Here is a 27,999-nt window from a genome sequence, read left to right on the forward strand (position 1 = left end):
GGGGAATGTCAAGAGCAGTGCTGGTTATTAGCATTAGTTGTGTCAATGCAAACTCCCCTTTGCCCAGGGGTCTTGTTGTACCCTGTGCCTCGGGCAGCCTCTAGGCCCCAGCACCTTACTTTTAAAACCTCTTTCAATTTAGAGCTGCTCAGCATTAGTGAAGAGGAGTGAATAGGGACTATTGCATAGATGACAACTTCCCAGACCCAGAACCAAGACCTCTTGTCCAATGAGATGCTCATAACAGAGATGAGTAGGGTCAGAAAGTAAGAGGTGAAGAAAATAAGGAAGATGGCAAAAGACTTTAGGGCAGTGGTGTGAGCTTCCATGCTAGAACTGTAGTTCTAGTGGCCAGAGCTGTGGTGTTGCATCTACTCCATGTGTTGGAACAGGGAGGCTGAGTAACATGGTGGAGGCCAAGAATAGGAGGAAAGAAATAAAAATTGCAACTGTTTGATAAGATATGGTAAAATACAGGTGGAACGTCTTAAGTCTCTCAATCCTAGGGCTGTTTATAGAGAAAAGCCCCACAGTGATTAAGTGAACATTCATATAATTCCTAGTAGCTGAGATGGTGATTGACACACAAGAAATCAACAGAGCATTTAGCAACAGCCGCAGAACGAACCTGAAAAGTCTCCACGTTGGCCAGAGGAAGATGGGTGGGTAAAAGAGTTGACCCTTGATGCAGTGGAAGACAGCGAGCAAGCTGGTTAACCCGTAAGAGTACTAGTAAATTCCCAGGTGATTGATCGGTATCAAAATACATAGTTAGGGTTAAAATAGGAGCAAAAATTGTTCAGCACTGACACGCACTGTAGACAGAAGCAGCAGATGCCCAGGCAGGTGGGAAACAAGTCCATCGATGACAGCCTCTCTGCTCAGCACTGCAAAAATTAAGTTGCTCTGCATAATTACTGTCAAGGATTCAAGCACATAGATGATTATGAAGAAACAGTGAGTTGGAGGGGGAAGGCCATCACCTTTCCACTCCCAAGTATGTTCTTGGACACAGATTCAGAATCTTTGCACTGATTTCCAGGTAGGGATAGGCTCCAGGGCCCACGCCCGTTGCATGCAAATTTTCCCTGGCTCATTTTTTTATTTTGCTTTCCCCTAGTTGCAGGATTTGCTTATGCTTTGCTTGCTGGTTTATTATCAGGCCTGGATGCAGGGAGATGTTTTTGAATGTAGTTTCCTGCTCCTGAGGTGATTTGATTATTGCCATAAAAGACATACATCTTTCATTGTCACGCTCTTTTTTCTGTTGGAGGTGTCTTTAGCTTATTTTTCCATCTTCTTTAAATGATACCCTTACTTTTTTAACCTAAAATTTGAACCACAGGAAAGATAAGGCCTTCACCGTCCATTCACATCCTGGGTAGTATTTCTATTCTGTGCACTGGGCTCCGTAACGGAGAAAACTTCAGCAACCCTGCCTCCCGGGCTTCTACGGTAGCAGAGGATGAGACTACAACCAAAGTGTGAGTGTAAATTAAAAATAATAAAGAAGGGATGTCTGGGTGGTTCAGTGGGTTAAGCCTCTGCCTTCGGCTCAGGTCATGATCCCAGGGTCTTAGGATCGAGCCCCGCATCGGGCTCTCTGCTCAGCAGGGAGCCTGCTTCCCCTCCTTCTCTCTCTGCCTGCCTCTCTGCCTACTTGTGACCTGTCTGTCAAGTAAATAAATAAAATCTTTAAAAAATAATAATAACAAAGAAAAGCCTTTACTCTCAGTATCCACCAAGGTCCTAGAATTCTAGACCTTCGAGTGCCCCCATCTAATGCAGGCCACTCTCATAACTCCCCACTGAATTCCTCAACTCCGAGATGTCACTGCACACCCCCACCACACCCCCTACGATGGAGGGTAGCCTCTGTAGCTGTTGCTCTGCCCATGCCAATGCCTTGAGCCTATGCCTTCTCTCTCTTCGGGAGCTGTTCTTGTTTCATCGACATCACTATTTTCTGCCTCCTCACACGACTGGGCTCGTTTGGTCTCTGTCGGCAGTGCTCCAGGTGAATAAAGGGGGCCCTCTCACCACCGGTAAAACAATTTTTTGAAACGTTAGGCTTGCTGAGTAGAGAAGCCTAGAAGCTTGGCTCTCTTTGTTTGGAATGCTGGAAAAATGGAGTCTCTGATGGCTGTTACTTCAAATGCCCCTGACTCTGGTGTAAGCTGGTTCTATAAAATTGTAGCCCTCTGTGAAGAACCCAGGAATTATTCCTGGAAGTGTCTCCTGTCGGCTCACAAGCGGGTCTGGCCACGGGAGACGCTGGATGGTCTGATTGATCAGGCTTCTGCTGAGGACTCTGCACCTGCCAGCTGCTTCCCTTTCCAGCAGAGCATCTTGGCCTCTGCGGGACTATTCTCCATCATAGGCTGCGATGCTCAAAGTCTCATCTCTCCAGAGCCTGAGCCTGAGCTCAGCTGCCAGTGATCTCTGGTGAAGCAGAGTGTGCCCTGTGTTCACACCCTGAGCTATCACAGGGGACTTGGAAGCCTTACCCCTTGCTCTTCTACCCTTCGCGTTCTGCCTAGAGGCAAAGTTGGTTAACAGTTGCTCAGACAGTTACAGTGGTGCCCCCATGAAGCTAGCTCTTCTTCTAACTTGATTCAGAAACCACAGTTCCAAGTATCCAATGCTGCTCGTGTGGGGGTGAACACGTGGTGATATGTGGCACCTTGGAACATGAAGACGGGATTGAAAGACTGAAAGACCCCTATAAGCAGAAACCTGTGCATTTGTAGACTTCAAGCACTGTCTGGACAAGGGATGAACTACACATGACTTCCAAATATCTTGGAATTAATTCATAGGTATCTAGGCAGAGTAGAAGATGAATTCAGGAAATGAGTTCAGGAAAACTATATGAGATAGGTACCAAATATTTCATTAGTGGCTTCAAAAATGAAAGGCAAATTCTAATAATTGCTAGTTAGTGAGAGAGACAAAGTGAAAGTCATTGACCTTATGAGTGATAAGCACCATGTCTTATGGACTTTTAATTATTCAAGGAAGAGAAAAGAGAAATAATCCTAGATGAAGTTTAGATTTTTTTTAAAATTTACGTATAATGTATTATTTGTTTCAGAGGTACTGGTCTGTGATTCATCAGTCTTACACAATTCACAGCGCTCACCATAGCACATACCCTCCCCAGTGTCCATCACCCAGCCACCCTATCCCTTCCACCAGACTTCCCTCCAGTCCAGCAACCCTCAGTTTGTTTCCTGAGATTCTCAATCTTTTGTGGCTTGTCTCTCTCTCTCTGGTTTTGTCCAGTTTCATCTTTCCCTCCCTTCCCCTATGATCTTTTGTCTTATTTCTCAAATTCCTCAAATCAGTGAGATCATATGATAATTGTCTTTCTCTGACTGACTTTCTTCACTTAGCATAATACCTTCTAGTTCCATCCACGTCATTGCAAAAGGCAAGATTTTGGGTTTTTTGATAACTGCATAATATTCCATTGTAGATATACACCACATCTTCTTTATCCATTCATCTGTTGATGGACATCTAGGCTCTTTCCATAGTTTGGCTATTGTGGACATTGCTACTATAAGCATTAAAGCTTAGAATTCTTAAACATAACACAACAAACCACTGAGCTCAAGATACAAAGGTAACCCATAGTTTAAAAAATAATGCTAGAAAACAGAATATTAGAAAGCATCTGTTTTGCATTCACCATAAGATGCAAGAGTCAGAAAATGAGAAAGTGAGATGACAGTAGTTTGCAGTTAAAAAATGAATGGGTTGAAATGTATCCACACCTATGGAGGGAGAAAGAATAGATAAGAAATGAGAATGAATGAAATATGCAATAACCTGTGCGTTTTGTCCTGGATACACTATACATGCCCCCTATAGACACTGCCTCACTACGAGAAACCTCAGAAAGCTCATGAATGCTCCAGACCTCTTTCTGGGGGTGGTATTTGAGACAAATCCTCATGCTTTAGCTCTCACGACAATACTGGCCACAGTAGTTTGACCAGGAATGAGCATCTGTCAAAACCAGCCATAGGTGGGCTGGCTTGCAGCCTGAGAGGTGGCACGGCTCTATTCCACAGAAGCACTCTCTCTGTGATGTGACCCATCAATAATCCAGATTCGCTGAATGTGAGATGTTCAAAACGAATCCCTCTAGCCTGGTGGTTGATCTTCTCTGGGGTTAGGAGTTCAAAGGTTGAGTCTTTTATCGTGTATGCATGTGAATCCTGTGGAGTGATTTCTGGGGTCTCTTGATTGAGCAACTAAAATGCTACAACACCTAGTTAAGGACTTAGAAATTATCTATTGAATGAATGATGAGCACAAGGAGGACTGCCTCGAGCGCCATATGTTCTACTATATTGTAAGTGTAGGGGCCAGCGTCCTAGCATTACAGAGAGTACACACGAGGATTACACTCCTCTGCCATTCAAACAACGGAAACTGGCAAGAATGCTGAAATAGAAGCGTGCTCAAATTGGCAGCTATTTTTTTAGGAAAAAATTGTGACTTGGCATTTCATTTGAACAAATGCATTGAAAAATTGAATGAGACAAATGCTGACTTTATGATCATATGTGACATTGTGGAGAGAGATTCTCACAATCCTCACTGCTATGAATATGTGCTGTTGATCAGTGTTTGAACCAATGGGACTGGCAAAATGAACCCCAGCTTAATACAATGTAAATTCAATAACGCTCTGGTCATGTCCCATCACATGGTAGTTTATTTACCTTATTGTAGGTAAAATAGTGGTCCCCAGGGGCGCCAGGGTGGCTCAGTGGGTTAAAGCCTCTGCCTTCGGCTCCAGTCATGGTCTCAGGGTCCTGGGATTGAGCCCCGCATTGGGCTCTCTGCTCAGCAGGGAGCGTACTTCATCCTCTCTCTCTGCCTGCCTCTCTGCCTACTAGTGATCTCTCTCTGTCAAATAAATAAATAAAATCTTTAAAAAAAAATAGTGGCCTCCAAATACATCTGACTCCCCAAAACCTGGGGTTATGTTACCTTTTATGGAAGAGGACTTTGCAAATGTCATTAGGTTAAATATATTGAGATAAGATGATGATCCTGGAAAAGGTGGACCCCAGGTAGACCTAGTATAATCACAAAGGTCCTTACCACCCCCCCCAAAAAAAAGGCAGGAAGGTGAGAGTCAGAGAAGGAGACGTGATGATGGAAACAGAGATTAGAAGAAGGAGACGTGATGATGGAAACAGAGATTAGAGTCACAACCCAAGGAATCCAGGCACCTTCTAGAAGCAGGAAAATGCAAGGAACAGATTCTGTCCTAGAACCTCTAGAAGGAACACAGCTATGTGGGTACCTTGAGTTAGAACCCTAAGAATCACTTCAGACGCTGACCTCCAGAACTTATAAGGTGATAGATTTGTGTTGTTTTAAACCCCTATATCTGTAGTAATTTCTTACAGCAGGAATAGGAAATGAATAGAGACAACTCTAAGAAATAGATAACCAAACTCTATGTTAGTTTGCATTTTATTTATGGGTATCTATATGTGGTAACTACCAAAATAATGAGTTTATACACAGGGAAAATCTCAGTAGAATAGACTCAGACTCCTGTGACAAATCATGTTGTGAAAAAGGGTAAATACAGGTAGGCCACTTAGGACCTATTACACACAGGAGTTTCACCTGAGACCCCTAGAAGCAGTAATGCTGTACAGGGAGTCATCTGCAGAGCATTAGAAACAGTAACTGACATCTTTGAGAAAATGTTCAAGTCCTTTATCCACTTTTAAGGCAGGGCATTTGCTTTTTGCTATTGAGTTTTAGGAGTTCCTTATACCTTTTGGAAATCAGCCCTTTATTATGTATGTGGTTTGCAAATATTTTCTCCTATACCTTAGGTTGCCTTTTTATTCTTGTTGGTTGTTTCCTTTGCTGTACAGAAAATTTTTAGTTTGATGTTGTCCTAACTTGTCTATTTTTGATTATGTTGCCTATGCTTTTGGTGTCATCTCCAAGAAGTCATTGCCAAGTCCAATGTCAATGAACTTTTCCTCTATGTTTTCTTCTAGGAGTTTTACAGTTTGTAGTCTCACATTTAAGTCTTCAATGCATTTTGTGTTGATTTTAGTATAGGGTCCAGTAGCATAGTTTCCTTTAGTACAAGGGGCCAAGTTCTTTCTTCTGCATGTGTGTATCCAGTTTTCCCAACAATGTTTGTGGAACAGACCATCCTTTGCCCATTCCTTGTCAATGATCAGTTGATTATTTATGCATAGGTTTATTTCTGGGCTCTCTATTCTGATCTGTTAATATATATGTCTGTGTATGCCAGTACCATGCTGCATGTTTTAATTACTGCAACTATGTAATATACTTGGAAATCAGAACATGTGATGCCTCCACCTTGTTTGCTCTTTTCCAAGCTTCCTTTGGTTACTCTGATTCCTTTATGAAACCGTATGAACTTTAGAATTATTTTTCTTTTCTATAGAAAAGAAAGCTAATTCCTAAGTATACTATCCTTTTTGATGTTACTGTAGGTAGGATTGTTTTCTTAATTTTTTTTTAAGATGGTTCATTATTAGTGGATGGAAATACAACCAGTTTTGTATATCAATGTTGTATCCTGCAAAATGGCCAACAGTAGTACAGAAAGAGGCTTAATGCCATTAATTATCAGGAAAATGCTAATCAAAAGTATAATAAAGAAAGTGTGGAAGATAAATGATTTACTCTTTGTTATGAGATTAAAAACATCACAGTGAAGAAGAAAAAAGAGAAAAAAGTACCATAAGCTGTCACTTCATATCTGCTAGAATGAATATTATTGAAAAAACAAAAAGATAAGCAATGGAGAAGCTGCAGAGAAATTGGAATACTGTTGGTAGAACTATGAAATGGTGTAATAGCAACTATGAAAAATAGTATGGAGATTCCTCAAAAACTTAAAAATAGAGCTACCATATATCCAGCAATCTCACTTCTGGGTAGATATCCAAACACTGAAATCAGGATCTCAAAGAGATATCTGTGCTCCCATGTTCATTGTAACACTATTCATAATAGTGAAGAAGTGAAAATGACCCAAATGTCCCTCAACAGATGAATGGCTAAAGAAAGTATCACACACACACACACACACACTGGAATATTATTCGGCCTTAAAAAAGGAGATCTTGCTCTTTGAGACAACATGGATGAACCTAGAGGAAATCCTAAGTGAAATAAATAAACTAGTTATAGTGGGATGAATACTGCATGATTCCACTTATATCAAAGAGAGCCAAATTCATAGAAGCAGAGAATAGAATATTGGTTTCCAGGGACTGGGTAGAGGAGAAAATGGGTTATTGTTATTCAGTAGGCAAAATGTTCAAGTTCCGCTAGACGAATAAGTTCTAGAGATCTGCGTGGCATCGTGGAATCTAAGGTTAACAACATGGCACACTCAGAATTGGTCAAGAGGATAAATCTCATGTGAGTGTTCTTACCACAAAACAAAATAAAATAAAACAAACAGACAAAAAACCCAGAGGGACACAAGAAAACTCTGAGAGGGGTTGCATATGGCTTATTAACTTGTAGTGATGGTATCTTCAGTGTTTGCACATGTCTAAACTCATCAAATTATACACATTAAATATAGGTAGTATTTTTGTACAGTTGACCCTTGAACAACATGGGGATCAGGATCCTAAGCATACCCCCCATGTAGCTGAAAGTTGACATATAAGTTTTGACTCTCCAGAACTTAACTACAAATAGTCTGTTGTTGACCAGAAGCCTTACTGATGACATAGTCATTTAACACGTATTTTATATGTTATATACACTATAAACTGTATTCTTACAATAAAGTAAGCTAGAGCAGAAAATGTTATTAAGGAAGCCATAAGGAAGAGAAAATGCTTTGATTGTAGTGTACTATAGGAAATTTGCATATGAGTGGACCCATACAGTTTAAACCTGTGTTCAAGGGTCAACTATGTGTATCAATTATACCTCAATATAGCTGTAAAAGTAAAAATAATAATAAAATCAATAACTGCGGCCTAGGGTTCATCCCTAATACTCTGATTTGTCTTGGACATAGCCTGGGTATCATGTTTAAAAAAAAAAAAATCACCCTACCTAAGCTAAATGGCAGCTCAGTTTTAGATCTATACTTTAGAGCCACCTATGTGGAGAAGATACCTGAGCATGTAGTGACAATTACAAAAGGATCCCATGTATTTTTACTTTGAACATCATCTATAAGGCAAAGTGAGCCCTCAATTTCACCAGTTTTTAGCAGCTAGAAGAATGATGAAAGAGTCCACTTCTTCAGGAAATATTTCTCATGCATCCATAGTATGAAGATGGTCTTCTTTAGAACTATCTTATCCCTCAATGCATTCACACAACACACACTTTGCTGGGGCTCTCCTAGTTTCCCAACTTGTGAAAAGACATATGATTCTTTTAATACCATCGCTAGATCTGGCACATTAATTTTACTAGAAAAGCCACCATTTTTATGAAACTACAAATATAATGTTTGATGCTATTTGTATCATATTTTCAAAGCATTCATGCACTCCATGCATGTTTCAATAATCTAATAACATTAGAGCCTGGATATTATATAACATTTAGGGCTGTGGCTTCTAAACGAAGCCTTCTCTGAAGATCCTATGAAGAGTTGTACTTTGTATACCCCTTTTAAAGTTTCTTTGTGTTATATAAGTCCAGAGACAATCCAGCTTTGGAGATGATTTTAAACCTACTCTCGGTCCTATACATAGTAGGGGAAGCTTCTCTTCCGTCTGTGACAGTCTCATTTTTTCCTGGTATTTATTTGTTCTGTGGAGGAAGATTACATCTGTCCTTAAAGACTGTAGGAAAAATGATTTCATTTTCACCCCAAAATGAGCAGCACACTTTATTTACCTTCCTTCTCCCTCATAACTCTCTTTCCTGAAAAACAGAACTCTTTCCCCTCACAGACCTGGTCATGGAGTTTTGCATCTTCAACCCTTGCTAAAGCAAGCCCAGATTTATAAAAACAAAAACAAAAACCCAACAGTGGATTTACCTGTTTTCCAGTTAGCTAAACACATTTTCTTCCTCGTGTCACTAGCATGCAATAATAATCAGAATTGACCTTTTTTGTTTGAAAAGGGTCAGCAGTTTAAAACAATATCTAATGGCAACAAATGTGTGTGATCCATGAAGAAGGTTAGGGAGTGTTCTCTCTCCAATTTCTAATTCTGCCACCAGCCTCTGTGGCCTGAAGCAAGTCATGTTTTTCTTTGCTTTTTATCTCATTCTTTAAGTAAGAATCATAGCATTAATTAGTTTAGTCTCTAATTTATTGAATGTACACATTATTGAAACCCTGGGAGCATGTACTCAGTCAATGGGCAAATTGCAAATTATAGAAAGTTCAAGAACTATAATTTGATACTAAAATGATGCCACTCAAGGGCCTTCGGCAAAATTCTGACCGAAGAAGTTAAAGTCCACCAGTGCGACCGTCATCAACAGAACAAGTGTGTTTCAGGAGACATACATACCAGCACTGAGCACTGCATCTGTTTCATCGTTCCCACCAAGCACTCTGTGATGTCTTAGAACCTTTGAACACTTGAGGTGGAGGGCTCTGACTATGGGTGAGAATAACTTCCCCCTTCTCCTGTTAGATTCAATTAGAAAGAGACAAAAACCAAGTACTCCAGAGCCTCAGAGATGTTTCACTTACTTTGTTTCTGTCTCGAGAGGACACGGTGTCAATCCATGAGGCCGGAAGGGGTCCGGACTGCACCCTACACACCACCCTCAGAGACAGTCCTCCCTTGCAATGTCCGAAGTCAGGGATCCTGTAAATGAACAGCATCATTAACAGCTGGAAGAGACTCAGACATGTAAATTCTTGGGCCCTACCCCGACCTGTTGAGTCAGAAATTCCAGGGGTGGGACCAAAGGATCTGAATTTTAACAAGGCTTTTGTAGGTGATTTTGAGGCCTGATAAAGTTTAAGAACTACTGATAGGAACACATCCTATCTGGTTCCTTCTAACCTTGAGAGGATTTAGGACCTCGTCACCTGACCACTCTTCTTCAGGATGCTCCTGTTATAAATACATTCATCTTGACTCCAAGGGAAGACACACTCTGGCCCAAGCAGAGACTCTCTATGCATATAAAAAAAGTATGATTTTGCTTTTGTTTTTAATAAACAACATCCCACTGTGAAGGTATCCTCATTCTATTTTGGGGCACTATAATATTTTCGGAGGTCAGGTATCTTAGAGAGAGGTTTTGGAATAAATCTTAATAATAAGATTTAAAAAAAAATGAGTAAGAGACAGATGAGCTCCTAAAGAGCTGTGAGAGACCTTCATTTGGTTTCCCTCTGCCTCTTTCTCAGCTCTAAGGTCAGTAATTCCTCAGCCAGCCCCGGATGCAAACAGTGGTGGCGCCCCTCATGGAAAACTTGGATACCTCTGGATTGCCCAAAGGATTTGTATAGGAACACAGGGAACAAGAAGAATGACAGTGCAAGAAGAAAAGACAGGAAGATGGAAAAAAAAAAAAGGCTTGAGAAATAAAGAGAAATAGGACAAGAGTTCTCAAGCTTCCTGTTTTTGTCTTATCCCAGATTTCAGAGTTGTTCATACACTGCCTAAACCTCCTTTGCAGAGAGAGGCAAGTAAAGCTTTGCTGGAATTATGTCCCTGGAGTTAGGAAACAATTATTTCTCAAGGGTAAAGATGCCAACCACATGCGTTATCCTGCTAGGACCAGCCCCTACCTTCACTCCTAAGCACACAAAGGCCAGAAGAATGAAAGCTGTTAATTGCTTCTGGGGTAAAAGACAAAAGGGGTGTTGATGGTATAAACTGCCTTTGATTAAATCATAGCTGATAACTGTTTGTCACATTTTTTCTTAGAATTTCTGATGCCGGAAATATCAGGTGCATGTCCAATCTGACTCAATGTCTTTATATCCAGTCAGTCTACTGTTTCCATGACTCAGAGTCAAGAAAAAGCTACAGTGCAACACTTGGACAGGGAAATGTGCATGAAGTTTGTCAATAGGTTTAGAACTCCCTATGTAAGCTTTTCCATGAAAACTATATATATCAAATGCAAATACAAGAGACATAATTTTCAAAAAAAAATTTTTTTAAGATTTTATTTATTTATTTGACAGAGAGAAGAGAGAGAGAGTGAGCAGATAGGGCCCTGGTCGGGAAAACCTGGGATACTTAAATATGGGATGAAGGATATCTGAATGTCTGCCCTTCAGGATTTAGGCTATACAGATACCAGTGAACACTCAGAACTTTCAGAACTACCCCACCATTCCCTGTAAGAGCTATTAGATCTCCTATGCTGGAAGATGCTATAGAGGCCTCTCTCTACAAGGCAACAAAGGCAACCCTGAGGAGCTGCCCCATCTCCTTTCCGGGTAGCAGGCTGTGAACAAAAAGTCCCAGCAGGACCTAGATTGGGATGTGGTAAACCTGATAAAAGAGGAAAGAGATTAAGTGCGAAAGGAACCACAAGAAATTGGCTAGATGGATTAATAGTAGATTAGATTCATGTCAGGGAAAGGCAAATCAAAACCACAATGAGGCGTCACCTCACACCTGTAAAAAATGGCTATTATTAAAAAGACAAGAGAGAACGAGCGTTGGCAAGGATGTGGAGAAAAGTACCCTTGTGCACTGTTGGTGGGAATGCAAACTGGTGAAGTCACTGTGGGAAAGCAGTATGGAGGTTCCTCAAGAAGTTAAAAATAGAACTACCATAGGATCTAGCAATCCATTTCTAGGTGTATTTCCAAAAGAAATGAAACTACTATCTTAGAGATATATGCACCCCCCTGTTTATGCAGCATTAGTCACATTAGAAGATATAGAAAGATATAGAAATAATCTGTCTACTGACGGATGAATTGGTAAAGAAGATATGAGATCTATATCTGTACCTATACATTTATATACATAGATACCTATATATACCAATGACATCGATGGAGACCTTGAGAACATTATGAAAAGTAAAATAAGTCACCCACAGAAGGACAAATACTATATATTGTCACTTACATGTGGAATTTTAAAAAGCTGAATTCATAGAAATAGAGAAAAGGATGGTAGTTGCTAGGGGCTGGGGAATGGGGAAAATGGGGAAGAGCTGCTCAAAGGGTAGAAACTCCCAGTTATAAGATGAATAAGTTCTGTGGATCTAATATATATCATGGTGACTATAATGAATAATAATGTATTATATGCCTGCAAGTTGTGAAGAGAATTGGTTTTAAATGTTATCACCACAAGGGTGCTTGGGTGGCTCAGTCTGTTAAGCATTTGACTCTTGATTTTTGGCTCAGGTCATGATCTCAGGGTCAAGGGATTCAGCCATCCCTGTAGGGCTCTGTGCTCAGCCCAGATTCTGCTTGGGATTCTCTCTCTCCTTCTCCCTCTTGCTTACACATGGACACATGCACTCTCTCTCCTGCAATTAATCAACCAACAACTTAGTATTTATTAATTAATCAATTAATGTTATCACCACACACACAAAAAGGTAATTATGTAAGGGGATGGGGTGTTAACTAATTTTATTGTTGTAATCATTTCACTGTATATGCATATCAAATCATTACATTGTATACTTTAAACTTACATATGTGCTATGTCCTTAATATTATTGCAATCAAGCTGTAAAAAGAGCAGATTAAACTCTGCAAATGAAAAAAAATAAATAAATAAAAAATAAAAAAAAATAAACTCTGCAAATGAAAAGATTAGGGAACTTAAGGAAATAACAGTAGATCAATACTATAATGTTTTTATTAAAAAAAGAAAACGAGGCTGGTAGAACGTAAGTCTGTGGAGAGTACATCTGGTTAATCACACATTTGGACTATCTGTGCATCGCACACATTTTCACTTATTTGCGTTCTCTCTCATTTTCATATATATGTACATTTGCGACTCAGTATCCTATATCTTCCTTTAATCACCTTCTGGATAAAGATATGGGATACAGAAAGACTCAAATGAATTCAAATATTAGCATATATATGTAATATAGAAACATTAAATTAAAACATACGGCATGCCAGTTTCAATATCTCTTCCCAGCTTTTCACAGTGTAATCTGTTTTGGATGTGATTCCTAAGCTTATTTCTTTTCTTTGCAACTAGATAAACATAAAAAGTGTCCTCCTGGAATAAAAATGCATGACTTAGTTAACTAACTAGTTGTTTAGTAGTTTATGGAAGCCTTTGATTCTTATGGTAGCCAACACAGGGTAGCTAAGGAATCAAAATCTGGATCAGGGTCTTCAGGCTCTTACTTGACCCACAGTAGCCTCCCTTCCACAACTGCAGTAAAGATGGGAAGAAAGGGAACAGAACAGAGAGTGTCAACATGAAGGCCCAATGTTTCTAAATTGGGAAGTTGTTTTTGTTTTTCGATTTTTTTTTTTGTCTTTTTGTAGAATGTTTTCAAAGACTGTCTTGCCTTGTAAAGAGAGAAAACGGGAAACAGAAAAAGTTAAAGATATTTAGGTTAGTCCTACTGTATTTGGGGTAAAGAAAAGTAGATACAACTTTTAAATAGCAGCAAATGTTTTATTTCAAAATCACTTAACATGCCTTCACTGCATAAGATAATTTAGATGATCCAATAAGGAACATTGTCCAAAAGAATTAGATTTTTCTTGGGAACCAATAAGCGAATTAGAAATGAACTCCTGCTATTGGTGGAACAACCCTGAATGGGGGGTGATGGTCGATGGGACTGGTAAGGTGCAGATCCTTACTTGTGGTGCTGCAGCAGGAGGGAAGCCAGGACAAACACCCTTGAATCCTACTCAAAGTCCTACTGCACACCATTCCTCCTTCAAGAAGCTTTGAGAACCAAATCCAATTTTTGGTTATCACCCATTCTCTATTGCTATGAAAATGTTACCAGATGTCACCATTAATTGAACCTCACTACAAGAAGAGCAATTAGCCTTCTATCCATTGCCTCTGTCCCCCCAGCTTGGAGGAGGACACCCTGGCTGAGAGAGGAACTTCTCATCAGACCACAAGGAACAGATAAGAAAGATGAGAGCTGGGGTCTCTCTCTACTACTTTGGTTTTTGGAGCAAAATATTTGACCTTTGCTTCATGAGTCTGGGTTTGACGAATATTCAATTTAAGTAGACTGGGATAAACTGTCCTCAATCCCTGTTCTTCTAGCTAACTTCAGCCATCTGGAAGAATTATGTATTGTTTCTTACATTCTAGTTTATCATCTTTGAGCCTCCCAGATTTAACAGGATCAGTAGAGAAGCAACGTACTTGCTCTCCCTATAGTCATCTCTATTGCCCCAAATGGCACATCCAACTTTCCATTTGCTCATGACGAAAATAATGGAGTCACTTCTGACTCCTTCTTTCTTTCATATCCCATATTTCATCCACTAGCAAATATGGATATCCAAAATTTACCCAGAAGCCTATCATTTCCTTTCTTTTCTTTTTTAAGATTTTATCTATTTACTTGGCAGAGAGAGAGAGAGACAGTGAGAGCGGGAACATAGCAGGGGGCATGGGAGATGGAGAAGCATGCTTCCTGGCAAGCAGGGAACCTGATGTGGGCCCAATCCCAGGATGCTGGGATCATGACCTGAGCCAAAGGCCGATGCTTAATGACTGAGCCAGCCAGGCGCCCCAGAAGCCTATCAGTTCTTAGTACTTCTGTTAATGCTCTTCTAGAGCAAGCACCCATCATCTCTCACTTCAATATTGCGATTGCTTTTCCACCATCTGTAGGACTCTACCATTGCCATCTACTGTTAATTCTTAACACAGTGTCCAGAGTGATCCTTTTAAAATGTGAGCCCAATCAGTTATTGCTCTGCACAAAATCCTCTGATGTCTTCCCATATTATAAAAGTCAACAAGATCTTCCTCTCCTCAGCCCCATCATTTCTCTGACTATCCCCGTTCCAACTTTAGGGTCTCTTAGGATCTTTTGACCTGTTAGTCCCTGTCCCGCTGAACTACTTTTCAAAGATATCTAGTTTACTGTGTCAATTCCTTCTGATATTTGCTTATATACCACCTTCACAAGGAAGGCCTCTATCAACATCTATGTAAGATTGCATTTTCTCCCTCCCTACCCTACTCCTCTCTCTAATACTACCTCAATCTATCCTATCTTTTCCTTTGTTTTTGTTTTCCTCATGGCACATATTCTCAACTGCTCTACCACAAGTTAAATTATTTGTTTTTTGTTTGCTCATTTCATCAGAATTTAAGATGCATGACAGTAGGAACTTTGTTTTGCATAGTACTGTGTCTCCAGTGCCCACACAGTGTTGGGATCATAAGAGCCCAATGAACATTTTCTTGGATGAGTTGTTGAAATTTGCTAATACAATTGTAAGCTTTTCTAAAGCTATTCCTAACTTCTTGAAAATATTTACTCATTACCAGAAAGGGGACCAAATGAAGAAAGGTGGAAAAATGATTTGAAATCCATGCCATGTTGGGCAAATAATTAAACATGAATGCTCTAATGGTATGGAGACCATAAGAGATCTCTTCATGGAGAAATCTCACATTTGCATTACCACAGCTAAAAGTTACCACTGGTGGGGATGTGGCCTTGTATCTGGAGTACATACGGATTTACTCATCATTTCATGGAGCAATAGTTCAATATTTCATTCAACCAAAGAGATAAATTTGTAAAGAGTATCACGGTAGCAAAATGTAGTGGTGGTGAGGAAAATAAAAGGAATACTTGAGAGAAATGTCAGTTTGGAATGATGACTCTACGATTATGAAATATGCTGTTGTTTTGAATACCTCAAAGATTAGATCTGTACAGAATGTTCTTCTTTTTTCCTGTTTTGTCATATGCTAAAATAGCACATTTTTTCAAATGACCTTTTCAAATGAACTTCTAATGCAATGACCTGACTAGAGAATGGTTATTGGAGGAAAAGTCTACTCGACTCTCATCTCCCTCACACACCTCAGTCCTCTCCTCCAGATCTTCATCCATTTCACTGGCTGCTTTTCATGTTGGTGGTTTCCCTTTCCTCTTGTGACATCTCCACTAGCTCCTTGAGTATGGCTCTTACTACCATCCTCACTTGCCCGTCCATAACAATGTTCTTTGATGACTTTTCTGTGCCTAACCTCCCATGTCTAGTTCATGGGTCCCTTCTTGGCTGGACACCAACATTTTCCCTCTTTTATTCCTTTTCATCTAAATCTCCTCTCCCTCCTCAATACCTCAACTAGCAATCGTGCCTGACCTCAGGTTGTTGTAAAGGAGATTAATTGTTGTTCCTGTGCCTCTGTCATCCCCTACAGCTCAGGAAAATGGACTTCACTTTCTTTGCTTAGACTCTGCTCTTCATTTACCCCCTCATCTCACGCCATCTCACTTCCTCTGTAGTTACTTTTACATTTTGTCTTCTCCCTTACAAACATTACCTTTCTCCTTATTTCCTCAGACTTTTTATACCTCAAACGTTTTCAACATTCCCAGGTATTAAAACCAAAACAAACAAAAACCAAACAATCAGAACCAAAATTGCACAAAATCCTGCTGAGCTATGTAACCTTTATTTAATCTCTATTCTTTTCATGCGAAGCTGAAGGGTATAGACTCACCTGGCATTTCTGCTTTCTTTTTCTGACCACACTTTATTATTATTTTTTTAAGATTCATTTATTTATTTGAGAGAGAGAGAGAGAGAGAGAGAGAGAGTGAGATGGCAGGGGAGAGGGGCAGCAGGAAAGGGAGAGAGAAACTGTAAACAGACTGCGTGGAGACCCACACAGGGCTCAATGTCCTGACCCTGAGATCACCACCTGGGCCAAAATCAAGAGCGGGGCATTTAACCAGCTGCAACACCCAGGCAGCCCGCTCATGCTTTATAGTCTATTTTTTCCTCCACCTTCACTTGAAACCGCTTACCAGTATACTATCCATTACCACCTTCTAACCATCTCACATGCTGTCTCTAATTATTTAATGAGCACTTACTTTATGCAAAGGGCTATATTAGGCAATATAGAACAGTGAACACGCTAACTAACCCTAAATTGCTTCTTAGTAGAAAAGCTAGATTATTTATCTAGTGCCAGTCTAGATAATGAGGGGAAAAAAGGGAACTGGATATAAAAAACAGAAAGTAAAGGTGATACAAATTGTATGTAGAAGTAGCATAACTGATCATTGATAATTACAGTAAGTGAATAGTGCTATAGTATAGTGAGAACAGCATTCTCTCATCAGTCTGAGTGAGGTAGAGTCTTGGTTTCACCACTTAATAGTTCTATGACTTTGGTCAAATTATTCCTTTAATTTGTTTTCTAAAAATTGGGATTAAATTATAATAACCTCAAAGGCTTGGTTTGAGGGTTTTAAAATGTAGCTCATTTTCTAGCACTTAGGTTGGCCAATAAATGTCAATTATCTTTACTATCAAATTACATATAAAAGATAAAGGTGATACTGTGAGATGAGAAGAGGAAGAGATTAAAATTTAATTTGCCAAATAGTCCTTAAAACCAAGAAATATTTGAAAGAGTTTTATTTCCAGTGCTACAATAGTTATTTAAATATGATTTTGTCTGTAGTACATATTATTCATGGCATTCTTCATAATTTTTATGTTACTTTTTTTAAGAATTTGTGATAGAGACTACTAGATGTTCACAATATTCATTTTCCCCTTTTTCTATAGTACAGAATCTTGATTTTTAGCTGGCCACTTTGTAGCCCATTTAAGCGCCTGCATTTCCCAGACTCCTTTGCACTACTTGTGACCATATAACTAAGCTTTGGCCAAAGAGATGTAAGCCCCTATGATGGGTAGAGTTTCAGAGAGTCCTCCTCTTTCTCCACTTTGTTTCCTGAAATATAGATATGATAGCTAGAGCTCTAGCGACCATACTGGAACATGAATCAGCCTGCTAAAGATTCTGAGACAGTAAGTTGCAGGAAGCCTGGGTCCCCGATGACCACAGAGCCGCCATTCCTTCCAGGGACTACCTACTTTTAGAATCCTTTTATAAGAGAAATAAATTTCCATTTTACTTAAGTATTTTTCTTACTATCTTTATTACTCTTGGTACATGCAGCTATGCCTAATTCTGAGGTAAGCTGCTTATTAATTACATTCTTTTGATAATTCAGTTTTCTCTGCTTTACGTACAGTCTCATCTAAGATTTCTAAAATTTATCTACAAAGGGCAGCAGGCACTCCAAATGAATTGAATTGAATTGAATTTTCAAAATAGATTCTATTAATTTATGTTATAATGTTCTATTAATTTAGTAGCACTGCTTCATTGTTTTCAAGATTATATTAATCTGTTCCTTATACCCTGGTTGTAAAACAAAAAAACAAATAATAGCTTTTCTAGATAGGAAGGTAGAAAAGTGGATGGCTAATCATCCATTGGAGAGAACTGTGAAGGAATAACATTGCTAAAAGAGGTTAAAAAGATGTTACTTTCCTCCAAGTGTAACTTGAAAAGGGGCCAGTTATTTTAGTGCGAACTTTGTCATGAGAAGTGGGAAATACTGAAAAAAGTGGTGTTTGTGTTCAGAAGCTTCAATCATAATGTAGGAAGACTGCCTCCTTTAGAAGCTATTGTGGTGTGTAAGTAAGAGGCCGACACAGATGGAACATAGTAATCAAGATTTAATAAGCGTGGGTCACAAAGGTAGTGTAAGTCATTGAGGCTGAATTCGGAAGATGAACAACACAGACCTGTAACCATGGAAACACAACGGGCCAAGGATAATTCTCAACCTCTGATCAGCTTTTGTTTAGTATTAAATGCCACTTGGCAAAGAAGGAAAATGAAGTGCTGAGAATACCCAGATGTACACTTCACAAACCTTTTTAAAACCAAATAAGCAGAGGGATATTGAATGTTTGCCATGACTAAAGGCAGGCTTGTACACCGATACTTGTCTAATCAGACACAGGAATGGATCCTCACAGAGGATTGTCACAGGACTAGCAAAGTTTTCATTTTTTCATTGGTGTGAAAGATAGAAAATCGAAGTTCCTGATACGTGACATGATTGATAGAAATAAAGTACTGTGAACATTTATAGGCCACTTAGTCTGTAACACCTTTACACTGACAGAAGACTGGCCACCACATTACTAAGTTTCAACTTATTTCCGTTTCATTCAGTTAGCAACCATCCTTGGCATTTTCTATGTGCACAGGACTGCAGATAGCCACAGCATCCTGCTCAAGACTCTGTTCTTATGGAGAATATTGCAGAGTCCAGAGGCATGGGGAGGTGGCTTTTGGAGATTAAAATGCATTTCAAAGAAGTCTTGGTAATCAAGCTCAACACTGCACAAGGAAAATCTCTCAGCTGCTCATTCATAATATATCTATTCTTATTTACACACAATTGAGCTAAATTTGCATCTCTGGCTACCAAGCACTTAAACAGCTTAGAAGCAAAATCTAAGAAGAAAGAAAAAAAGCCACTGAAATGAGCATATTGAGAGCATGTCCTCTGAAATGGGCATATCCTCTGGCGACAATGACAAGAGTGACCACTGAGTACACGAATGATGGAAAATAACATAAAAAGAGGTTTTATATTTTATAAAAAAACATTTTTTAAAAAGGTGAAGAGAACCATGAGGACAATAATTTGCAATTGTTAGCTTTAAGAATTGATGACTCTACTTAACTTATGAGCCATGAAATTACCATATATAACAGAGAACAATGGTTGATTATAACTAAAACTTATTGTGTTCCTAGTATGTAGTAGTATTATGCACTGGGTAGGCATTTTGAATACATTTATTACCTCTGATTTAATCCTTGAAACAACTATATCTACATACTATAGATATTAGTGTTGCCTTTATTTTCTAAATGAGGTATTTTAATTAATACCAGACTCTGGTCTTTAGGATGGCACAGCCCATGCTTTCTGAATATCTTTATAAACTTCTTCACTATCCTATGCTGCATCTTACAAGAGAGATGTTGGTTTTAAGCCATTTTCTTTTTATCTAGAAGTGAGCTAAGTTATATTTGTAATAGCCAGATTAATATATATATATATGTGTGTGTATATATATATATATACACATATATTTTTTTTAATTGGGCAGAAAAAGAGAGAATGAGTGGGGCTAGGGGCAAAGGTCAGAGGGAGAAGCAGGCTCACCTCTGAGGAGAGAGCCTGACATAGGGCTTGATCCCAGGAGCCCAGGAGCCTAGGATCATGACCTGAACCGAAGGCAGACACTTAACCAACTGAGCCACCCAGACACCCCTGAAATAGCCAGATTTATTGAAAGTTTAATGCCAATCACCGAGCTGGAATATATGCATTATTTCATTTACTAGCATAGCTATAGCAGAGGACCACTATTAGTATCCCTGTTCAACTGCCAAAGAAACTAAGTCTTGGAGAATTTTCACTTGTCCACACTTGTGCAACTTTTAAAGAGTAGAGTGGGATTGGGAATTAGAACCTGGATATTCCTATTTCCAGAACATGGCAGCTCTGGCTGGCTAGAGAAAATGAGTTCTTTCCACTTAAGTCAGGTTTTCATCTCAGTCTTTCCTAGGCTTCTCCAGCTTCTTTATTCCATTCACATAGTCATTTCCCATCACTGCAATCCTTGCACATATCTGCTTCTCAGAAAACCTGGACTAAGTTACTTGGTGAGTGCTCAAAATTTGAGAACAGAAGACTCACTGGCAAAGGGTGAAATGTTGTTTCGAACAATAGTAGGTATTGAAGGCTATAAGTTGACAGTCACTTCAACAGTTCCAACCTTTGGTGTCCAGAAATCCATCTCATTGTTTATTTTAAAAAGCCAATTATATTGTGTCTGTTCAAAGTAGTGTGTCATTCCCATTTTGACTAGTTCCTAAAAGAAACCAGAGCAGGACCTTGAAGGCTACTGACTGGTTCCAGAGCAGCTTCTGCTCTGCAGAAGGTTTGGTGCAGGTGCCTGGTTAAAACACAGAGCGTCTGTGAATTAAGAACTAGGCCCTGGGGGCGGCTGGGTGGCTCCGTCATTAAGCATCTGCCTTCTGCTCAGGTCATGATCCCAGGGTCCTGGGATGGAGCCCCGCGTCAGGCTCCCTGCTCAGCAGGAAGCCTGCTTCTCCCTTTCCCATTCCCCTTGTTTGTGTTCCCTCCCTTGCTGTTTCTCTGTCAAATAAATAAATAAAACCTTAAAAACAAAAACAACAGGACTAGACCCTGTAGGGGCTATAATTCCTTCCACCTTCCTGTTCCATGAGGAAAACCTAGAAAGGACTGGTTGTTGCCTTCCCCAATCAGTTATTTGGTGTGACTTTTTCCTAGGTTCTGACTGGTTTTCCTACTTGTTATACTGTTGGGAGATTTTTTGATGATCTCTTTCTTAAATAAATGTATTTTTTTTTAAAGATTTTATTTATTTATATGACAGAAATCACAAGCAGGCAGAGAAACAGGCAGAGTGAGAGGAAGGGAAGCAGACTCCCTGCTGAGCAGAGAACCTGACCGGGGGCTCCATCCCTGGACCCTGGGATCATGACCTGAGCCAAAAGCAGAGGCTTAACCCACTGAGCCACCCAGGCGCCCCTGATGATCTCTTTCGGTTTTCAATTCTATATAGCAGGCAATTGTGATTCTCACTATGATTTTGAATTAAAGTTAAGTGAAATGAAACTGCAACCTAAATGTGCACTGCTTCTTCAAAAATATGAAGTATTCCTCATGAGTAGAAAGATTTGGGTTTTGTGGAACATGGTCTCTAGACTCCCTGGGAGAGCTAATGGTCTTTGAGTCTATACGTCTTCAAGGATGTAAATGAAACCGACTTCTTCCATTGATGTAAGACTTATGACCTTATTAACTTGGGAATCCACAGATGGTCTCTGAGCACTTCCAAGCATTTTCTATGTTCATGAAGGCTAAAGTAAAAAAGACTATCTTTTATAGTCTAAAAGATGACCTGCAATAATTTAACAATAACCACACTTGGTGACAGCAGCTGTGTTAGTTTCTATTGCTGTTGTAACAAATTCCCACTAATTTAGGAATTTAAGACAACACCAACATATTATCTTACAGTTCAGAGATCAGAAGGGCTGTGTTCCTGTATCCTAAGCATCCTAGGGAAGAACCTTTTTCTTGGCCTTTTGAGCTTTTCTAAGGCTACATGCGTTTTGTTGTTGTTGTTGTTGTTTGGCTTGTGGCGCCTTCTTCCATCTTCAAAGCCATCAGCGCTGCATCTTTATCTTTCCCTCTCTGTCCTCTGCTTTGGTCATCACGTCTTTTCTGCCTCTGCTGTCACACTGCGTTCTCTGATCTCTTGAGGCCATCTCCCCCTTATAAGGATTCTTATGACTACATTGGGCCCCTAGTTTAGTCCGAGATGATCTCCCCATCTCATGTCTTCATCACATCTGCGGAGTCCCTTGGGCCGGTAAAGGAACATGTTCACAGGTTTTGGAGATATGGGCAAGGACATCTTTGGGGGACTATTCTCCTGTTTACCACAATAGTCTTAATAATAATAATAATAATAATAATATAATAATAGATGCAAGTTAAAACAACAATTTAAAAAAATACAGGTATTCCATATTTGTCTGGTAGGAGTATAAATCATTAAATTCTGTAAGGTGTTTTTGTTTTAGTAATATGCATTAAGGAACCTCAAGATAGCTCTATCTTTATGCCCCCGTATGTATGTGTATGTATGTATATAAGACATATATTACATATATACATAAATATTGTTTATCAGAAAGAAATTTAATTACAATAAATGGAAGCAACTTAATGCATCCTAGGGAAGCTAAACACATTTTGATATATCCATAATAATGTCTCAATGGTATTTTTAGTAAGATCATTTTTGAAGGATATTAACAAATAGGGAAAAGTCTTTATGGTATTTTCATAAGTGGAAAAAAAAAGGTAAACTACTGTATATCATATGACCCCAAAATTTCATATTTATATCTAGCCATATATAAAGGCTAAACAGGTAAATGGCAGAATTCTCACTGATCTCATTTGTAACAGAGTTAGTAATTTTAATTTTTGTGGGTATGCCTCCCTATATTTCCCAGTTTTCCAAGTTGAATATGTATTACTGTTACAATAAGAAAAAAGAAATCTGTTTTTAGAGACTTCAGTATTCTTAATCCATAGGGAATAAAGATTTTTAGAAGTAAGTTTTAATTATGTAAGCATATTAATCATAGGCTCTAAGATGATAAAGCAAGGATGGATGGACAGTTTATAGCATTTGAGTTATGACCATCACAAATACTTTTTAAGCCTCTGGTATTTCTCAGAAATACCTCAGACCTCTTATTTTTCTGATTTTTAAATTTTGATATTATTTCTATTCATTCCTTAAGCTTTCTACTTATGTAAAATTCACAGGATTTATTTTTCTTGTGTGCTTACTTAAACTACTTTTAAAATGTATTAATATTGTTATTGGTTATCTTGCTGTCAGATTTTAGTCTGTAGAATTACCATATTTTTTTAAATTGTAATTCCAGTATAGTTAATAAATAGTGTTATATTAGTTTCAGGTGTACAATATTGTGATCCAACAATTCCCTATGTTACTCAGTGCTCATCAAGACAAGTATACTCTTAATTCCCTTCACCTGTTTCACCCATCCACCGCACCCCCCCCCCCCCCCGCTTCCCCTCTGATAACCACCTATTTTAAAACACACTGTTAAAAAATAAAGCCATGCAATTGGAGATAAAGGAGATTTTCTGTGGCAAATCTTTGCATTGCTCCAGCAATTTCACTATGTGAGGAGGAATAATCAAAACAACCTATTCCTCAATTATACCAGTTAATAAATATTTGTATATTTAATACTTCCGTGTACCAAGATTTTAGAAATACCCTGTAAGTATATAATACTCTTTTTTCTAGTATCTCAGGTAGGCTAATTTTAGTAACTGAGAGACATCAAAGACATTCCTTAAGTCATTCAGAAGGTCAACAACAGGGATTCAACTATGATCTTGCAAGTAATTTTCGCTGGAAGTAGAATGCATGATATTGTCTGACCTATAATGGAGACCCATATGGTGTTAGAGCTCTAATGGTCTAGGGGGTGATTTTCCGTAAAAGTGCAAGGATTGCTTCTGTGGGAGCCCTGGCATTTTTCAGGGGTTAGTCCCAAGAAATAGGTACATCAAATGACCAATTCAGTGCAGAATCAACTGAGAACATTCTTTTAGTGACTGTTTTAACATCCCAGTGACTTTTCAGCTTTTCATATTTGCAGATCTAAGAAGAGAGAACCATTAGTATCATGATGACAATAGAATAATATTACTGGATATGATCAAGGTGTCCTGTGCCACAACTGTTGTGTCCTTAGACAAGTTTCTCAGCCATCTGGGCTTTGGTTTTCTCATCCCTTCATGGAGAGCAGGAGACAGTGGTTGAGGTTTTAAATGCCCAAGTGACTCCTCCAGTATCTGATAGAGAATGCAGCTGGAATTTTGACTGGATGCTCTTTTGACAATTAGGAAATGTTCAAGAAACAGATGTCAAGGCTAGAGAGGAAGCAGGTAAATGTCTCATATCAGGATTTGGGGACATTTACCTAAGAGAAGACAGAGCCTATTTTAAAATATAAGCAGAGCCATCACACAGTAGTTATCTGGAAAGCTACGGTAAAAGATCCATCTGAAGGACATATCCAAATGGCAGGCAGAACACCCTACACAGAGAAGGCAAATGGTATTGGTGCTTTGAAGATGAGGGGAAGAAAAAATTGACTCCACTAAAGATAGGATAACTCAAATAGTGGAATAGGCAGCCATATACAAGGTAGGATGCTTCCTGACACTTTAATTTTAGAAGAATTCAGAGGATGTGATATGTTGTTGAAAAGATTTATGGATAGAGTGAAAGACTGGAATATAAGACTTTTCTCATTTTGAGAGTTTGTTTTTCAATGATCAGAACAAGAGTATTTTATGAATGAAGATAAACAGACTTAGTCAAATTTCATTTTATTTTGAATGCACAGAAAGACAGTCTGGGGAATAGAACCAAATGTCCTTGTGTTAGTCAAGGTTTTGATTCCTCCGAAGTGGGTGACTTTGATCAAGTCAGTTGAATTTTCTTACTTTCCACATCTGTGGTATCTACTAGGTAGCTAATTCTTTTTTTTTTTTTTTTAAGATTTTATTTATTTATTTGACAGACAGAGATTACAAGTAGGCAAAGAGGCAGGCAGAGAGAGAAGAGGCAGCAGGCTCTCCGAGGAGCAGAGAGCCGGATGCAGGGCTCGATTCCAGGACCCTGGGATCATGACCTGAGCCCAAGGCAGAGGCTTTAACCCACTGAGCCACCCAGGCGCCCCTAGCTATCTAATTCTTGAGATTATTGTGAGAGAAAATTAAAAAGTAAACAATATGAAACCTGCATATGAAAGCCCTTTACATTGCTGAAAGTGCTAGACAATCATTTGCTTTGTGTTATCATTATTCCTACTATAACCTCTTTTATTGATCATATAATAGGACCTATCACCAACCTTGCAACCACTCTAAAGGGATTATTTATTCCTATTTTATAATTTAAAAATGAGACTAAGTGCAGATTAAATTCTTAGTGCTATCTAAACCCAGAAAAGGGCACATATTTTCTTCTTGGCATAGAAAGAAAGGTGCTCTTTTCAGGTAAGGAAGACATTGCTCTGGGCTTCTTCGTTTCAACTTTCTGTGCATGAAATTGGTGTTTCAAGGTTCCTCATGTCTGACATGTAATTTAGTCTGCAAATGGGTGAAAGCTGGAAAATGACAGGGAGAAGTAATGGGACCAAAACTAAGGGGTAATTCACAGGGAAAAGGGAGAGAGTATTTGTAAATTGCTCAAGCTAGTCCAGATCCTGAGTAATCCTGATGGAGCTCAACCACCTGACGAACAATTATGGGATGGGGGGGTCACTTAATTTGACATAGATTTTATCAGACTTTAAGCTGTCTCTCTGTATGTCTTTTCGAAAGGTCATATTTTCAATTTCTCCAGTGGGTGAAGGAAAAATTGCCTTTCATTAACTTCAGACATTTTTTTTCTCTACTTTTTGGGAAGGCCTGAAAGTTTGAGAATGAAAGTAAAAGATATCTTCTATATTTCCTGGCTGTCGGAAGCAGGAGAAGAAAATAGAAGGCAGGAGGAACAGATAAACCCAAAAAAGATGAAACAAGTCCTGCCAAAGGTAGAAAAAAAAGTCTGAAAGGTTACCTGAGCTGCCAAGAATATTTATCACTTGAAAAATGCAATTGTTATTAAGGAACCAAAGAAAGCCATAGTGGGGGTCAACTACTCACTAGGCGTGGTCAGCTCAGGAAAATCTGTGGTGTATTGTCTCCAAGCTGAGAGAATGCGTAGGAACATCTTCCGTTTCCTAAACTACTGCGATTCTCGGTCGATTAAATGGGTCTTTCAAAAGACATGAAAAGGACTCTCACAATGGAGGCTCATGGAAAATAAGATTCTTCAAGGTTTTGTGTGGGATTATTTTCATAACATTGTCATAGCATTTTCCACTAAGTATTAATTTAGAAAGAAAATAGGATGGTAATTGAAAAGGAAACGTATGAGTCACAAAAGGAAAACTGTTGAAAGGAGTAGGGTGATTGGTGGGTATGATATTTTTAAAGGCAGAAATGTCAGAAGTTGATCTGTTTATATAATAGTCATGATCGCAATAAATGATTTTTATTGAATGGGCCATTGCTTAGACAAGGAATATCAAATGGGTTTTTTTGAAAGAAGATGCAATAGTTAGCCAATGTTGTTGTACCAACATTTGATAGAGAGAATGCCAGAGTACACACCGAGAACACAGGTTTATGAGGCAAGTTTACCAGCAAACAAACACCACAAATTGACTGTATCTTTTGCTAGAACTAAAAGGCCCTCATGCAACACCGAGCCAGAGTAGAGCATTCCAGCTTTGTTTCTCATCTCATTGACATGCCTTATGTTGACATGTGGTCTAGTCTTGATGTGTTTGAAAATCTCTCCCAGCTGCATCAAGTTGCTTAAATTAGTGGTCATCTGGAAGGGATCTCTAATCTGGAAGGCAGAACAACAGTTTGGCTATGACCAATAGCTGTGGAGATTAACACTGCTGACATGTGCTGATCCAAAAAAGAGCTCAGGCCCTGGGTCTTTTCTCTCCCCTCCTTCAACCAAAATTTGTACTTAAAAAAGAAAAAAAAAATATATATATATATATATAGGATATAGGATAGGATAGGATATATATATATCCTATATATATATATAGGTTACATCACAATGCTTCTATATTCTTATGGTATGATGAGCTGTATAGAAAAGCATAGTAAGTAAGGATAGCCACTAGTACAAACTTTATGATTCAGATATACTTGAACTATTTTCAATATTTACTATTTTATTTTGATCAATGCTCTTCTTCGTGGTCTCAGCATCTAGAAATGAGTATGGCACAGTCCATGTTGAAGGAGAGAACAAACTCATGGCTAGTTGATCAGATACAAATGAAAGCCTATGGGAGTGGGATGTGAAACTTTACTTTTTGCAAATAGTAAATATCTGTATATACAAAGGCTACTTCCCACGGGGATACCTTCTCTCTCCAGGCTCTCTAGCCTTTGGTTACCCCAAAGGGTCCACCTTCATTCTGGAGGCAAGTTTCAATGTCTCTAGGAAATCTTAACAGAATGATTAAACTCAACTGGCCTTTTGTCCTCTCCTTTTTTTTTCCTTTTACCTTTGTGGAATGTGGATATTTTGGCTAGGACTACAAATGCAGCCATTTTATGACCTTGTGATGACTTAAGGCAGGAAACCACCAGAAAACATAGGGCATTGGAAACTCCTAGGGTGTCTGGGTCATAGCTCTTACCCTGGAGCTAAAGCATCAAGTCTGGAATACCCAACTCCAGGTTGGTCAAGCTGCATGGCCC

The 27,999-nt window shown here is 38.9% G+C and overlaps 1 protein-coding gene across 1 annotated transcript; it reads right to left on the reverse strand.

Moving 5' to 3' along the window:
* Positions 1-8: 8 nt before the first annotated feature.
* Positions 9-27,994, reverse strand: TAS2R16 (taste 2 receptor member 16). The gene is given in 7 exon segments (XM_059172546.1): positions 9-399; positions 401-719; positions 722-876; positions 878-1,004; positions 8,215-8,269; positions 9,716-9,833; positions 27,939-27,994. Coding segments are annotated over 7 exon segments (1,221 nt in total).
* Between the last annotated feature and the right edge of the window lie 5 nt (positions 27,995-27,999).

This window comes from Mustela lutreola, chromosome 4 (assembly GCF_030435805.1).
Source record: "Mustela lutreola isolate mMusLut2 chromosome 4, mMusLut2.pri, whole genome shotgun sequence".
In the NCBI taxonomy this organism is placed as follows: Eukaryota; Metazoa; Chordata; class Mammalia; order Carnivora; family Mustelidae; genus Mustela; species Mustela lutreola.